Below are 17,549 nucleotides of genomic sequence, written 5' to 3' on the forward strand. Positions count from 1 at the left end.
AATTGGGTTTCTTACATGAGCTGAAGAATTCCATGAAAAATAGGGTTAGCACCTTGCAGTCTGAAGGGAAAAGGTACAACCCAACTCAGAATTCTTCCTTTTTCCTTTTACACTCAACCATCTGACTCTAGATAAGGACAACAGCATCCCTCTTGGTAATATCTAAAATAACAGTACCAGCAGTACTAACAGTAGGAGATAATAGAATTAACAAAGTAGGAACTGATGCACTGCATTCTGATTACTGAGGCTTTTGCTATTGAGCCATAATTTGGTGAGCTTCCTCACAACTGATCTGAATATTACGGGTCTAGAAATCACCATAAAAATGCCAGAACTGTCACCACCTTCACTCTGTAGCCTATGTGAAAAACCAAAATGTCCTAACCTCTTTACTCTTTGGAATATTTCTATTTCTGCTCTGTGTTTTTGAGTACTAAGATATCATTCAGTGTCCTCCCTGGCTGCAGCCATTCTCACAGCATTGTTTCCAGAGCTCCAAGTTGCCCAGCGAGTGACTCCTTTGTAATTCAAGAGTATAGAAAATGGGTTTTGATAATTTCCAAGCAGATATGTTTTGGCTTTAATAATTTAATTTGCATAGTCACACATAAATCACACATGTGGAAAGCTTCAGAACTTAACACAGGCACAGATTTGATGATGGGGAAAAGCACTGCACTAAAAGCTCTGCTTCATGGAATTGTCTATTTATGTGAAGTCTAGCAAAAAGATGGGATTTTTCTATTTGCAGTAGGATGTTCTCAAGTCTTAGCTCAGTCCTGGGGACTTAACTGCTTTTGTGGAATTTCACCTTGTTTTCCAACTGGTGACAAGCAGAAAAAAGTATTTGTGTATCAAAACAGAAACTGAGATTCCTGCTGGGAAAAAAAAAAAAAAAGTACCCAAAAGCAGAAATCTTAAAACAGAGCTTTCTGAAAATATAGCAAATATAATCACAGAATATGCTGAGTTGCAAGGGACCCACAAGGATCATCCAACTCCTGGCCCTGCACAGAAGACCCCAGGAATCACATCCTGTGCCTCAGAGCATTGTCCAACTGCTTCCTGAGTTCTGTCAGCCTTGGTGCTGTGACCACTGCCCTGGGAAGCCTTTTCCACTGCCCAGCCTCCCTCTGGGTAAAGAACCTTTTTCTAATATCTAGCTAAAGTTCCCCTACCTTAAGTTAGTGCAAATCAAGATCATAAGAAGTCATAATATCAGAAACCTAATTTTGGCAAAACAAAGGTTTTACTGAAGATGCCAGATCTTCCAGAAATGACCTTGTCCAATTTTTCAGGGGACTTGTGAGTAAAATACCAGTTGCTGCCCAGAGTACACCAGTGTGAGGCTTTGACTGATAAAGGTCAGAGGGCAGGCAGAATCTTGGCTTCCCAATCAATGCAGAACCCTTTCCAACCCAGTGCCTGTGTGAGGGAGGGTCTCTCCCTCCCCATTCCCAGTGAGGGCTGACAGGACATGACAGATCTGTCACCTGCCTGTGAGGGGTGACATCCAGCAGGTTTGCTGGGATGCTGCTTTAACGGTGATTGAAGAGCAAAACTCGATTTGTAAAAGCTTTCACAATCCCTCCATACCCATCAAACACAAGAGGAAAATCTGTCAGAAGCTGTTCTGTGCCAGAAAGGACTGAAGGCTGGCACCAGGGCATACAATCATGCATATATACATGTGTATACTTGTATTCCTATGGCTGTGCATAAAAGAATGCAGGCCTGACAAATGTGAAAAACCCTAAAGAATTTACATTTATTCTGGCTTTGTCATTACTTCTCTTCAGCAAAGGAAAAAAACCCCCAAAACAAAATTAAGTAAAATGAAATAGTGCCTTCTAAAATGACACAAGATTTCCTCCTGCAAAAGCACTTCACGGGACCGTGCTGTTAGCCCATCTTTTTGGTAGCTCTTCACAAAAAACTTTGGAGAAAACTGGCAGTTTTTAGACAAATATAGAGAAGCCCAAAAGATCTATTTCTGTAACTTTCAAGAGAATCAATAGCTGCATGAAGATAGACTCAACAATAAATGTGTAACTGTGAGCAAATTGTGGTGATTTTTGCCCATATTCCAGCAAAATCAGTAGGAAACAAGAAATAGCCTCAAGCACCAACATGAAGAAAATGAAGTAGTGCCAATCCTATTACTGATACTACAAATAATTAAGTCTTTAAGAGGAAAAAAATTAAAATATTTTTACAAAAACACAGAGATAATATGTATTAAAAAGAAGCAAAAGGCTGAAATTTGCTAGGCATGACTTTGGACAAAGACTTTATACATGTCTTGATCTATTTATATCCTATATTCAAACAGAGATATCTCTGGATATGAGAAAATTTAGTTTCTAAAACTTTCTACAAAAGGAAACCAGAACTTATTAAATTAACAAAGTTCAAGTTAAGGACCTGTATTTATGAAAGCATGGTACAAGGATAATTAAAGTTTCCAGAGATTAATTAAGTGGAACAAATTTTATTAGGAGGCATCATGTTCTTTGGAATTGAGACTTCTGTTGCCACAAAAAGGAAGAAAAAAAAAGAAAGGAGAAAGTATGGTGATTTTTACATCAGTCTTTTAAGACATGACTCCGAGATGATACCTCACTTCTAAATCACTGCAGTTAAAAAGCAAGTTTCTACATGGTTACACACAGACCTTCACTTAAAATGCCACAGCAGAATCTGGGATAACTTCAGATTATGTAAAAATAATCTATTCCTAGACACGTTTCTCCCAAAATATAGTAGTTTATATAAAACTGCACAGGCAGATCAGGAGAAGGAATAGAAGCAGCAAATGCCTGAAACCAACTCTTTTAAACAACAATTAAACACTTGTGAACTGCAAGGTATACCAACTACAATGCCCTGTTCATATTCTCTAATGAGATATTAGCAGATTGCATCTGAGTGTAGTTATAAAATTTAAATTATTGTATGAAAGATAAATTTCAAAAGGTGATTTTGAATGCAGCAAATGCAGGACTATTTTAGTTAATGCCTTTTTCTCAACAAAGTTTCACGTTTCTCTAGTGAGCCCATGCCCAGCTCTGTGAGCCTGAGTGAGCTGCACAAGGATTTCAAACTCTGAATTTCAAGGTCTGAAGCTCCCTTATTTCAGTCCTAACATTGGTGCTCAAGTAGCAGACATGTATTACAAAATACCAGAGTTTAAACAGAGTAGAAAGCTCTGATTTTTGCATCTCCAGAATCCCATCAGAAGTTGTTGCTTTCTATGCAATCCATATAAAGTGCTTTGTGTTTTTAATTGGTAAAAATTTTCAGTTCTTCTGCACCCTTTGGTCCATCTTGCAACATTTTTTCTGCTGCAAGTGAAGTTTAAAAGTTACGAAAGAAAAAGTTTCCAAACTACTAGGATCTTTCCCCTTGTCATGATACCAGCCTACCACGATTATTTTAACATTCACAAAATTTTAACTCCTGCTCTGATGCTCTACAATGAAACTGTAACAACTTGAAAAATAAATATTTATATGGTGGAATCTTCAAGTTTTGAAAATATGCATGGTAGGAATTTTGGAAAACTCTAAACTGTATAAACAGAACCACATAGCACAGTAACAAAATTTTATTAAAAACTCTCCAAAATAGAGGGCTTGCATTTTTTGGGAGCATACACAGCATTTATCTCACTTTATGATCAGCAAACTGGTACAAGACTCAAAACGGCAGAGGACACAAAGTCTGCTGTGCTTTCACTCATGGGTTAAAGCAACTCTTAACTTCCAAGCTGTGCCCTCTAAGAAGAAGCAACAAGTGGCAGAATTGCCAGGCCATCTGGTAACGTATGGATGGATGGATTTATGCAACACAAGACACTCCAAGGCAGAACAAAACCCACAAACTACAGCACCAACTTTGCAGTGGCTAAAAAAATTAAGCAGGAGAGCAGAAGTGAAGGGTGGAGAGGTGAGTACCAAGAAAGCTGCTCAGTAATGAGGAAAACAGAGAGCTCAGTTAAGTATTCTTATTTATACTTTCACACTTGCACTGGGAGCTCTGTCTTAACTCATGAGAAATGTTTAACTTCAAATACTTCTGTCCTTGGTTTAGGAGGCAGACTCCCTTGCATTGATGCAGCATTTGTAGTTGGTTTGGGTTTTTTTATACTTCTTCACCTGAGGCAAACAGATAAACATTTCACCACTTTATGTACTATCAAGGGCCTTGTCCTGCTGCTAATAAGGAAGCAATGCATTGCTAGAAAGAACAAACAACTGATTAGTTGTGAAATAGTCCCGCTGATAATGAAACTAGCACTAAATCTGGAACTTGAGGAAAAGGAAACTGTTGTCTGGTGAATCCCTGAACGTTGTTGTGTCTGCTTTTACAGCTGTGCATTTTCTGGACAGAGAGTAAAATAAATGAGAGACTAGTTAAGATTAACAGCTTTGCTCGCTTTTTAAGGTCACACTCTCTTAATGAGTAATTGTTCATCCTGGCACTTGCTGCCACTAAAACAGTTGATAGCAACTCTAATATCAAGTCAGCAGCGATAGAGATATATGTCCCTAACCCCCAACAACCTACAGCTGAGGGAGAACAATGTCTCCTGCGTCTTTCAGCCTTCTCTCACATTTTTAAGCTGCCAAATGCATTCTGAAGGGAAGTCACCTTCACACACATACAGCCATTGCCACACTTATTCCCACAACAAATGCCTATTTTTACAATCAGATTAATTTTTATTGCTTTACTTTTGGTATGTCAGATGGCATTGCTGCAAAGAAAAAAATTGGTTTATGATGGCTTTTCCAATGAGCATCATCACTTTTATTCCAAGCTAGCAATTAACTTCCTGCCTAATTTGTAACAATTTAAAATGAAACATGTAGCAACGTTTATAGTCAGAGCCATGACATTTGTGTTTGGCTGAGGCAGTGGTCACCAGCAGGCTCAATTTATCACTTTTAATTTAAACTCCCATGCCAATGATTTTCATTCTTAAAGCTATGACTGGCATTTATGGATTTCAAAATCAAAGGGAAAATAAGCTACAGTTAGGAATTCAACCACTCAGATCAATGAAAACTTGTTTTATAACTGAGAGTGCTCCAGTTAAATCCCCATCTGCCTGACAGAAGGAATTTAATGTTTCAAACAGTTCCTTTCCCACTTTAAACTGAGAAGAACTTTTTATTGCAGCACTAAGCCACCTCTTGCTGGACAGATGCCGACTATTGATGTTGTGTTCTCAGGAAATATTGTGAAGCAAATAAAGGTGAGTGCACCAACCTAAAGAACCATGAACTAATAACCAAATGTCGATCCCTGAACTGTCTGATTGTTGCTACTGTTCTCTTTTCAGGCATTTGATGCACTATTTCACTGCTGGAAGGTAGTGGCAAAAATTTGAGAGGAATCAGTAAATGGAAGGACATACTTCATAGGAATTTGTTGTGAAAATAAATGTCAGTTAAATTTCTGAACCACTTAGAAGGTGAATAATCTGAATTATGTGGTCCAACATCTCACAATTAGGAGTTAATTTACTTGTAAAAATATGTACTAAAATGAAGAGTGAATAAAGACATCTACATGTCTGTATATATTGGTGTCATAAGAACACTCACCCACCCAGGTCAGAAAAATAGAGAGTGAAGGAGAGAAACAGAAGTGAACATATTATTCCATACAACTCTATATTATACAGCAATAAACAATCTTTTTCTATGGAAACTGGGAAGTAATTATATGTTAAAATATACAATATGTGGATATTTGGATGAAAAGCTTTGTTTTGGTTTGTTTTTTAAATAACCTTTCCTTGGCCACAGTTTTCCATCCAGAAAAAGATACTATGATTTCCTAAATAATTCCTAATCTTTTAGTAAATCACTATTTTTTTTTTTTGTTTTGAGATCACTGGTATCATCCAAACACCAAAGATTTTAGCTGTGAAATAGCCAAAGATGATTTGAGGCCCATTTTCTGTCTCATTAGTCTCCCTGTACATCCCTGAATTCACAGGATTATCTGCCCCCACTCTGCTGCTCTGAGTTGGTTCCCTTCCCAATTTATCATCCAGTAAAGCAGCCAAAAGGAACCTGCTGCACTTTGTAATGAAAGGTCCTATACAGGAAATAAGCTTCAAGAAATAAAGCCACATAGAAAATCAGTACCCATTAAAGGATTGATCATATATATTTTGTTTTGCATAAAATGGCTGTGAAAGTCACCAGAAGTAAAATAATTGCAGTTTTTGAAATCTGGAGAATTTGTATTACTGCAGACAAATTTGTGCTATTCTTGTTTTCTGTTACAAATATTGCAGTTTTTACAAGGACTATCAAATACTGCTGTAACTCAGAATAATGGAATATTTTCATACTTTAAATAACATAGAGTATGCTCTAATAATATTTACCCTTATTAAATCTTTCTATCTTTTCTATTGAAAGAGTTTCTAAAACCCCCAAAAGAGAAGCAGGAATATCTAAGAAGAAAGAACAAATAATCTAAAAAAGTTCCATGGAAAATATGTAAGTATTATAAAATATTTCCACAAAATTAAATATTCTTATAGCAAATAGAAAGATGTTAACATATCGACCTGTATTTAGTTTTAGACTAACAAATCAGTGACACACACTATTTATACACATATTGAAAGACTTCTTTTTATAATATATAGATGCATGTAGAAACAAAACTATATACAGTATTATGCCCATTTTAGCCTTCAAATATCTTTAATTATAGAAAAAAATCATCTTGATATTGCAATTAATTTTAATCTTCCATCAACTGAGACGAATAGTGATGTGCTCATAAAAACTGACATATATTCCACCCACTCCAGTTTTTTTGAAGTTGTCAGCATTATCCTCCTTAAATTGCCTTAGAAAGTCGCATTTTTAATGTCTGACAATAAAATCATCATCTTGAAAGGCAAACAAATTTTATTCACCATGCTGCTTAAAAGAGCTTAGCTTTATGATGTTTATGAGAATGTAAAGACTATCTAGGAAGTTTATCCAGAATTCTGCTATAGATATGAATATGGAAGACCAGGGAAGGAAGTTAATACAGCTGTGCAGTCACATGTATTCTCTGAAAAGGTAAAGATTTTCATCTTCATCTTAAATTATTACTTTTTTTGTTTATTTTTCATACTATAAATTATTTCATTATCATGGCTCTGTCTTTCACTCAGGTTTGCCATGGGAATGGTTTTGTGTATCATTCTCATTTTCCTTTTGGCTATCCTGACTCTACACGGAGCTAGCAAAATAAAACACTTGTATCTGATGCATGCATGCCACTTTAGCAAGAGAAAACAACAACAAAAATACTCTGAAAAGCCAATCCTTCACAGAATTAGTTGCACTTGCTCTAGGTCAAGAAGTATGAAAAGGATTTGAAATGGTTTTATTGACAAAGTCTACTTAAGAACCTCCTGAATATCCCTGCTTAAGCGAAGGGCTTAAATAAAGCCTTAAAAAAAGAGAAGCAAAGAAAAATATGCATATTTAATATGCAAGAATCAGTTCTTTCTGGAAACTAGACATTGCATGCTGGATGGAAATAAGATTTAGCAGATTATGAGTGTGGCTTTTTTTCCCCTTTTGCTCCTGGCCAAGAATGCATCCCCCAACCCTGACGCTTGTCTCATCTCTGACGGATGAAGATTCAGACTCAAATATGAAGTCTCACTTCAAACAGGTTTTTAAAATACAAGAAAGGTTGTTTTTAAATGCAACATGCACTTCTAAATTAAATATTAGGTGTGCATAGCCTGGCTAATGTAAACTTTGAGAGGAGCAATCTTTATTATTCATTCATAGGAGCACAGCATAAATTTTACTACAGTAGGAAAATATTTAAATATGCAACACAGATATATGAAGACAGCAAACAGATGTCTCTTATTGTTAGCATGGGCAGAAAAGGTAAAAGTATGTTATTAGAAATATCTTGAAGCTAACAGAGATGTAAAATAAACTTCTAAAGCTTAGGAAATGATGTAAATTTGAGTCTGCTCTCATTCCAAAGTGCACAACTTAATGCCATTATCGTGTATAAATTTAAACTATTTTCAAAATGTGAGCCTAAGGCAAATGCATATGGAAGAGTCAAGAGTTGTTGAGTGTAATGAAGAAACTACTTTTAAGAAGCAAATTAATCAGGCAAACTGTTGAAACACTGTTGCTTTACAGACCCTGAACATTATGAGAATCGGTTTGTAATTTCCTGTGTCTTTCATTTTTAACACAAACCCTAATGATTTGTGTCAAAGTCATGAGAGGTATAAACATGAATTTTTTCAGACTGATCATTTATGATGAATGTCTTCCTTTACTAAACTTAACAAAAATCACTACTTTTACCATGAATGCAACAGAAATCATAATTTCATGCACTTATCATGCACTGGAAACACCAGAGTTTCCTTTGGTTTTGTGTTGATCTTGTTTTATCTAGTTTGATTGGCTGGTTTTGTTTTTTAATGAAATATCTTTCAGAAATGCTTAGGTAAACTTTGAAAACAGAAGTTTCTTGGTGTAAGTCTGAACATTTTCCTGAGCTGGTCAATTAACATTTGTTGTGGAAGTTTCCAATTCACTAATTCAGTTCCTATCTGAAATACCTTTTTCCCTACTCTGACTAGAATACTCAATGGTGATCCTTTCCACTGTGTATCATTCATTGTGAGAGGTTCCAGATTACTGAAATGTGCTTAATTACCTTAACATGGTTCTTAGGCAAGTGTGGAGATAGCACCAATGAGGTTATTTGACATTCTAGTTAAAATCACCAAAGTCAATAAATACACATTTCCTTCTTGGGGGTTTTATCATGTTCTGAATGCCCTTCACAGCTACTGACTGCAACAGGAACAAACAAAATCAGGGCACATTTCTTATCTCAGTGCTGTGTGCCTGTCAGTTTCTTTGTAATGACTATTTTACATATTTCTCCACAAATGCCCCTTTCACAAATTGAAATAAACTATTATTATTAAATATAAAATTGTTGAAGCACTTGGGTGTTGCATTTTAGCGACTACATGTGAAATCAGAAATCTGCTGAAAATGCATGTCGTGGACAAATTGCTAATGGTTATAAATAATGGTGCACTCTACAATGAAAGAAACTATTACAGAAGCTGAAAGACCGCACTGGTAAGTAAATTGAGGGAAAAAATACAGCATTGATTAACCTTTCCCCTTCTCATTCAAACTAGAATTTAATTTTGTTCTCCTGATATTGTGCAAGTTAGAGGAATGTATTTGAAAATACATGCATTGGCTGACTCATTAGGCTAATTCTGGTGTATGAGAGATGAAAATAAATGCCACCAGGTTGACTTGTGCTACCTTAAGAAAAATGAGTGGCTATCCAAATTCTCCAGCAAAAAAACAACATATCTGTTAAAAAATTTATAATCATTTAAAAAAACATTCAGGAAATAAATCAAGACTGTTTGAAAAGCCACTTCTCTCCTATGAATACTGTATAGTAATCAGGCATATGTGCAAAAAACCATCAGCTACAAGTAGTGTAGCTGTACAGAGGTGAGCAGCAGATGAAAATCTATCATTAACACCTATGTTGCACAAAGACCTTGGCTCTAAACTCTTAATTCTGGCAGACCTCAATGAGTCTGAGATCTGAGATGCAGAATTTCTCTCTTGTGGTTTTCTTTCCAATTGAAAATGCTTATTTATATACACACTGCTATAAACATGCATACATATTCATATCACAAACACACTGAATATTGTTTACATAATGCTGAATTCCTTTAAAAATGTATTGTTTAAATGTATTATCATGCATCTCGAGCTTTTTTTAAAAATTGTACTCTTTGCTGTCTTCCCATCACCTTCAGTATGGCTGTTTACAGACTGTCCCTAGTCAGTTACCAAGATGTTGACATTTCCCTTCAAATTTTTCCCAAAAGCAGCATCAGCAATGCTGACAACAGTAGTGTTGGGTGGAACTCTCAGTGCAGATGTAGATGTCCAGTAAACAAATGCCATAAAATTCTTTTTATTGTCATCCATGAAAATGTCATGTTCTTTCTTTCATGTGGGCTGGAGCTTTGGCAATGTCTGATGGAGGGTTTTGTCAATGTTTTATAACTGGCTTTTATTATTTATGGAGCTTCTATTCCAATAATCAGCCACTTAGAAGAGCTGTTCCTTTATATTTATAATCTATTAAAAAAAACAGTTTGGAAGATTGTTCAAAGGGGCTTCATCATTTCATTATGAAAAGAGGCCTTCTTGACTTTAAAGTCACAAATGACAATCTTGTCTGTAGAGATCTGAGATTCAGGGGGGGGAAAAAGGAAAGTTGACTTTTGATTAGGGTGAATGTTGGATGCTGCTTTGGGAATCAATTTAGGATGAATGAACAGGGAACTCCCCTGCCACACAAGTGAGGATCCTGAAACTCCACTGGCACCAGCCACAAGGATTAATCTTGATAAACTGTCCTGGTAGTGTTACTGAGACACAGAATGTCAGCCAGATGAGGCTTTTAACCACTTACACCATCTCCACAGTGATTATTATACTTCATGCCTTTAATTCATGGTGAGACAGTCATGTTTATTCCTGGAAGAGACACTGAAATCCTTGCAGGTATTCATCAATTCCCACAGCAATGAGTAAAAGAGGTTCCTCTTTCTATAGACTGTCTCCACTGAACTATAAATATGTCTGAGGAAGCCACCTGCACTAGAAATATACCTTAACTTAGTTAGAAAAAGGAATTATATTAAACACTTCCAAACACTGGCAAGATTTTACCATCAGATTAGGAAACATGGCCTAGCATGTATCTGCCAATGGCTCGCATGAAAGAAGATGTATTAGACAACAGAATCCTGACAGATTTGCACTTTTGGGGTCTGACAGAAACTCTCAGCTGCCAACACGAGACACAGAAAAATGAGACAAGTGTTTAGTGCAGTGGTAGGGCTGTGCCCTCAGAGTGAAGCCGCTCGTGCTCAGATTCTGCCAGCAGGTCTTTGATGTCACAGAGACCAGAGTCACCCACAAACTGCACAACTGAGCAAGGAGAAGACTTTCCAGGATGCAGAAAGGGAATTTCTCCAGTGTAAATTCTCCACCACTTGGGATATGTTTCATACTCCCACTCCTTGTAGTGTAAAGTTAAAGCCCCCTCTGTTCTAAAGGAATAGAAAGTATGAACGCACAGTGAGGGAAAGCATACACGGACTGCTATTTGGAAATAGGGACTACTGTTTTAAGGTCTGTTTTGCTTAATTATTCATTATTTACTACTTTAATTATGCATGAAAAACCTCCAGTGCTACTGAATTTTCTTTAGGCAATGCAGACACTATGGAATGCTGAGAAAGTTATATATTGAGATGTCTCTTCCCTCCATTACTCATAAGAGAAATATAAATTACAACTCGGGACATAATTCTCTGCTTCTTCACACAATGGTTTAAAGTTGATTGAGCACAATTACTTTGTACTCAGCATATTTACTGCTGTATAAAACTTTCTCTCTCTCATAAAGAAAAGGCATCCAGGCACTTTTCTGAACAATAGCATTGTTAAACATTTTTTGATGAGGCTTTTTGTGAAAACATGTTTTATCTTTCAGTTGTTTACAAATCACTTTAGCAGTGATTTGGGAAAGTGCTTTAATATGTACTAATGTTCCTTCTTGAGCAAGAACTCTGCTTAAGTGCTTTTCTGAGCAGAACCCTGTTTATCTGTCCATTTATCTGAGTTTAAAGTGAGAATTTATTCTGGTATCTCAAAACACTTTGGAACAAAGACTGAAGGGTAGCATAGAGATCACTTCCCTCATCTCTCCATCTGCAACATCTGTAAATCCTAACCCACCCTGCCCTATCCTTGTTTGCCACACTGGCTGGACAAGACACAGCACATGCTGTGATTGTACAGGACCATATTTCTTCGCGGTGCATGACAGAAAATGTGGCCACAGAAATCTTGTTTCCTAATGAAGCCAAGGGTTAAAAAACAAACCCATTGATGAGTCCTTGTATAAAATTAAAGGAAAATATAACCAATATTACCAAGTGAATTTTACAAGCCTTACTCATATTAATGTTAGTAAATTTTTTAGTATCTGATCAGGCCTGGTAATGCTTTAGACATCAAATTACAGAGAGTTTTGAGGGATGCATATTGCAAAGGCTTTTTTCAAGTGTTACTTTCCTTCAGTCTGCTCCTTGTCACTGTTAAAGCTGAGTACCACTCTTAATTTTGTTGATACTTACAACCGCATGAGGAGGCAGTTAAGATTTTAATATTAGTTGTGGTAGGGCTCTGTGCATAAAAATCAGCTTTAATGACTTCTGAATTAGTTCACTTCTCCTGTCAGCAAATATTCCCCCTCTTTGATGCTCTCAGACTGCTCTCTTCACTAATGTGGCAGAATACAATTCTTCAGTTCCTGTGGATGCCCACACAACTCTGCACTGAATTACATTACATTATTCAGCAACATTGCTCTCCAAAAACAGAGAAAAACCCCTGAAGACCAAGCTAATAATTTTGCCTGCTTAATGACCAATCTGTTAATTTCACACAATCCAGTCAAAAGAAAAGGCCACTAGAGGGAAGTAAATCCAATATGCTCAAAGAAAATAAAACAAAATTTAAAAAAACACTACTTTAAATGATTGTAGCTAACAGAATGGTTTGGACTTACAACAGCAGAAGATTCTTAACAAAGATATGACAACTGAATAAAACAATTAACGTATTTATAAGAGGTCTTGCACTATATGCAATGTGCATACCAAAACCATTAAAACAGTATGTAGGAAAAGATTGCATATTAAAAGGTAGCATCAACATGGGATAAATATGTTGTGTGGGCAGAATTTATTGCACACCTGTATCTTTCACATTATACACATATCAAATGCAAAAAAATGGATTTAAACCAAAATCTTTGGAGTTCTGGTAAAGCGGTTCTTGTAAAAACCAATATATTTTTGTTGTCATGTCATATGTTTAATCTTGGATCTTTGTTTCCTATGAATATGTGCGCAAACCTACAATATATCATGCAATAACTACCACCCATTTCATCAGCATAAAGTTTATAAGGAAATACTACCAACAGTGAGCTTATAATAAAATCTCTGCTATGTTCCAAAGCTTTAGTTCTACAGCTTGCTTTTCTGAGGTTGGATACCCTAGCTTTTTCTATATGCCTTATTTATGACTAAAATTAACTTTAAAATGTCCATTTTCTCTCCATACTTTCCATCAACAAAAACTCCATGAATTTTCTCCCATGTTTCATAGAACACTGCATTTCTTCCCTGTCCTTTTAAATATATAGTCACCGTGCTTAGTTTTATACAACTACACAGCCTGTAAGCCTACAGAAATGTTTTTTTCTTTTTAACTACATTTTATAAATTACTCCATTTCATTAGTACAGTGCTTTCTCACCCAAAGCTGTCTTTTTATATCGAGATAAACTGACAGATACTCTGAAAATCTGGTTTTAAATCCTCTGAAGCCTTTCCAATAGCATTTTTAGTAATGTAAGAATTATTAAAGGGAATGCAAACAGTCTAGAGTTTACTGTCAGTGTGTCAAAAACTATCAAAGCATTGGTCTTTTCCCTGTTTTGAATAAACCACAGAGAAAATCTATATCCTTAAACCAGGGACAGACAACAGCAAAAGACATTATTTTTTGAAATCCTACCACTTAAACGCACATCACAAGCTGTGTTCACACAGCTGTTACCCACTTTAAAAATGAACTTTATTTCAGGTGACCTCCACCTGGACAAGCTTAGTGACTGTGTTTAATACCATGGAGCACAATATCCAAAAGGAAGTTTACACAGGGGAAGTTTCTGGCACCTCACTTTCTCCCTTAGTGAAAAAGGGAAATAGAGATGCAGGTTTCCAACATGATGCATTGTCTCAGTGCTTCAGGCAACTGTCAATGCAAGGCCTATATATCATTAAGCATCTTATATAATTAGCTCTTCTGTTACCATCGTGGACAGTGAGCAAGTGGGTTTTGTGCTTTTTCAAATCAATTTTCATGAATATTATTAGTATTACCATCACTGTCATCATTATCATCATCATCACAGCAAGCTGTTCATTTTTGTATGCCCAAAGGCAAACGAGTCATTACTTACTCATCGACAAAACTACTCATCCCAGACACACAGGTAAGCAGATTTTTGCTAGGCTGATCAGTGAAAGAACCCAGGGCCTTCCCTACAAGTGGAACATAACAGGATGCTCCTGAACATTTGCACTTTTACTTAGCACAAACATATCATCAAATGTGTTCTACTCCAAACAGCAGTTCTGCCAACTCAGTTCCTGCTCTACATTAAATACTTCAGCTGCAGTTGCAATGTCACTGCACAGCAGGTGAAAAACATTTCTGGAACAAATGTCAGCAAGGGATAATTCTGAAATAACCTTCTTGTCTACAGTTACACAAGCCAGAAGAGAGCAGTGCTATATGGATTGCATTGTTGCTAACCTATGATGCTGTCTCCTGGCACAGTAAGTATTTCTAAAGAAGAAAAAGTTGCAGAAGTAAACAAAAAAGAGAGTTTAGTTTCCCATGTTCCTCACAAAGATTCACCTTGGACTTGAATTCAAACTGAAATGGGGGGCAAGAAAAAGCTCAAAACAACAATGCAAAGTTTAAATAAGACAATAAAAAAAGAATCCATTAGGATAGCTTGCCTGAGGATTTGGCTCATACAGATGCACAAGTATCTTACAGCGAGGTAAGCTGTATTATCTTTGCTATGAAACACAGATACTAAAGAAAGCGAGTTCACTTTCACTCTGCCTTTGAAATGTGGAGCTGTAATGGATAACCTGTGGTGTTTTACTCTTGCAAAACTGAAATTGCAAAAGCACCAGACAGACTCCAGTGCTGAAGAACCACTGACACAGCTCTCTTAGATGGATAAAGCCTGCACTTAATTTCAAACAGAAAAGTATGGGTTTGTGCCCTGTGTAATGGGGTCAAGGGCCACCTGCCAAAAGCATTTAATGCCCTCATCAGCAGAAGCTGCAAGTCCTCACGGAAGGCACTTGAAAGCATTCAGCAATCCGCAAAACCCCCTAATGACCAACCCAGGCTTCCGAGAAAGGCGGGATCCCCCCACGAGCGCCCCGGCGGCAGGGACACGGCAACACCCCCACAGCGCTGGCACTCACCGTCCTGGTCCGTGGTGACCGTGATGGCCGTGAACTGCTTGGGCGAGAAGCTGAGCTCCGAGACGCCATTGGTGGCCTCGATCTCGAAGGTGTAGTTGACGTGGGACACGAAGTCGAGCACGGTGACGGAGGAGTTGGTGAGGCCCGTGTGCCGCGGCACGAAGCGGATGCCGCCGCCGCACAGCTCGCACTGGCTGGCGTCAGAGCCGCACTTCTTGCACACCACGCTGTAGGTGAGGTCCTTCCTGCCCCCCGTGTCGCTCGGGGGGCTCCACTCCAGCATCAGAGCTGTCTCGTTGATGTTGAAAACCACATTCCTCGGGGCAGAGGGTGGCCCTGCAGAAAAGGAGGGGAAAGCCTGTTAAGCCAGTGTTATCTACTTCTGCCTGAAGGCAGTTATTTGCAAATAAGAGCTACATTTCAGTGACAGATTTAATGAAAAAATTAAAAGTTGTCTACATGCAATCCTTGAAAAAAAACAAACAATAAATTTGTGCTTTCATAAAAAGCTGAGTAATCAAAATAACTTAGAATTAATTCAGAAAGTGTGGCATTCGTGTATTCTCTGAAAAATCCTTTCGCCCAGGATTTTTCTCCTGGAAGCTGAGAAGCCTCAGAGAAAAAGGAAAACAATAATTATCTCATTTGCTTCTCCTCTGTTTTGCTCATGTGGAATGTATTTGGAGACTGTTTTCCAACACGTGATTCATTGGATTCTGGGCTAAGTTGTTTTCACTCACTGGCCAATCAGGGCCAAGCTGTGTCGAGACTCTGGAAAGAGTCACAAGTTTTCATTATTATAATTTTTAACATTCTGTAAGTATCCTTTTATAGTTTAGTTTATTATTCTTTAATATTATATAATATTGTAAAATTATAAATTAGCCTTCTGAGAACACGGAGTCAGATTAATCTTTCCTTCCTTCGTCTGGGGGCAACGGAAATACAATAAGAAAGAGTTTAAGAAAACACAAAAATTACTTGGGAAAATCAAACCTAGACTACATAACCCAAATTTTCAATAAATGGCTCTTGCTGCTGTGGGATACTGAGGGAGAGCTCTAACCACAAAATTTATATCCTTATTTTATGTCTAGTAAGGTAGGCTGTTCTGAGACTGAAAATCTTTGATGAGACAAATTGAGTAATAAATAAATAACAGCTCTGGAATAAAGACAAGAGGTAAAATTGTTTGTATTAGTTTTGCACTGACAGATATTTCTTTCTATCCTTCACTGCTTATCCCCAGGGATTTCTTTGATGCTGTTCATTAACAGGGTTAGCTGGCAACAGGCCAAGAATATTAGGCATAAGAAACAGTTTACAAGTTTTCTTTCTTCCCCACCTGGCATCTCGTCAGGATCAGGATAACAGTGAAGATATCAACTTTTCAACTTAAGGTCTAAAAGGATGATCAGGAAGCAAGAGAAAAGAGAAAAGTTTATGAGGAGGAATGTAAAGACAACAAGCAGGTGTTAGAGCTGTCTGCACTGCCAGAGAACCGCAAGGGACCCATTTCCAATTTCCCACTCTTCACATAAGTCATGAACTGTTCAACAAGTTTTAAGCTGCTTGCTGACTTATTGTGTAGGATCACGTGGAAATCATCTGAGCCTTTATCCATACATATAAAATAAATATATAGAGTGATCTAGTGATCGCCCCCTGCACTGAGCACTGGTGTGGCACCTCGAGTCCTGTGTCCAGTTCTGGGCTCCTCACACAAAGAAAGGCATTGAGGGGCTGGAGAACGACCAGAGAAGGGCAATGGAGCTGGAGAAGAGTCTGGAGCACAAGACTGATGAGGAGCAGCTGAGGGAGCTGGGGGTGTTCAGCCTGGAGCAAAGGAGGCTCAGGAATGACCTTATGCTCCCCAAAACTCCTGACAGGAGGGTGCAGCCAGAGGGGGGTTGGTTTCTTTTCTCAGGCAAAAAGTGACAGAGAAAGGGAAATGGCCTCAGGCTGTGCCAGGGGAAAGGTTCAGGGTGGACATCAGGAAGAATTTCTTCACAGAAAGGGTAACCAGGCATTAGAATTTACTGCCCTCAAAGGCAGTGAAACCAAATTCCCTGGAGGTGTTCAAGAAACCACAAGATGTGTCGTGTAGTGCTGTGGTCTGGTTTACAAGGCGGTGATTGATCTAAGGTTGGACTCGGTGATCTTGGAAGTCTTTCCAACCTTAATGACCCTATAATTCTATGATTCCCTATTAGGTTCCACAGTCTAACAGAAGAACTTTACCACCTAATTATTTTTTAGATTGGTATTAATGAAGGGGTGACAGAAACGTATAAATTGTTACAGGATATCTGAATAATCTCAATTT

General features: G+C 37.6%; 1 protein-coding gene across 5 annotated transcripts in view; it reads right to left on the reverse strand.

Annotated features, from left to right (window-relative positions):
• EPHA6 (EPH receptor A6) overlaps window positions 1–17,549 on the reverse strand; it is a 367,730-nt gene that overhangs the window by 169,822 nt on the left and 180,359 nt on the right. For all 5 annotated transcript variants that reach the window (XM_074531375.1, XM_074531379.1, XM_074531363.1 and 2 more), the window contains one exon: window positions 15,224–15,559. In XM_074531375.1, coding sequence (XP_074387476.1) covers window positions 15,224–15,559 — 336 coding nt within the window. The remainder of the gene's footprint in view (window positions 1–15,223; window positions 15,560–17,549) is intronic.

The sequence above is a fragment of the Zonotrichia albicollis genome, chromosome 2 (assembly GCF_047830755.1).
Source record: "Zonotrichia albicollis isolate bZonAlb1 chromosome 2, bZonAlb1.hap1, whole genome shotgun sequence".
NCBI lineage: Eukaryota > Metazoa > Chordata > Aves > Passeriformes > Passerellidae > Zonotrichia > Zonotrichia albicollis.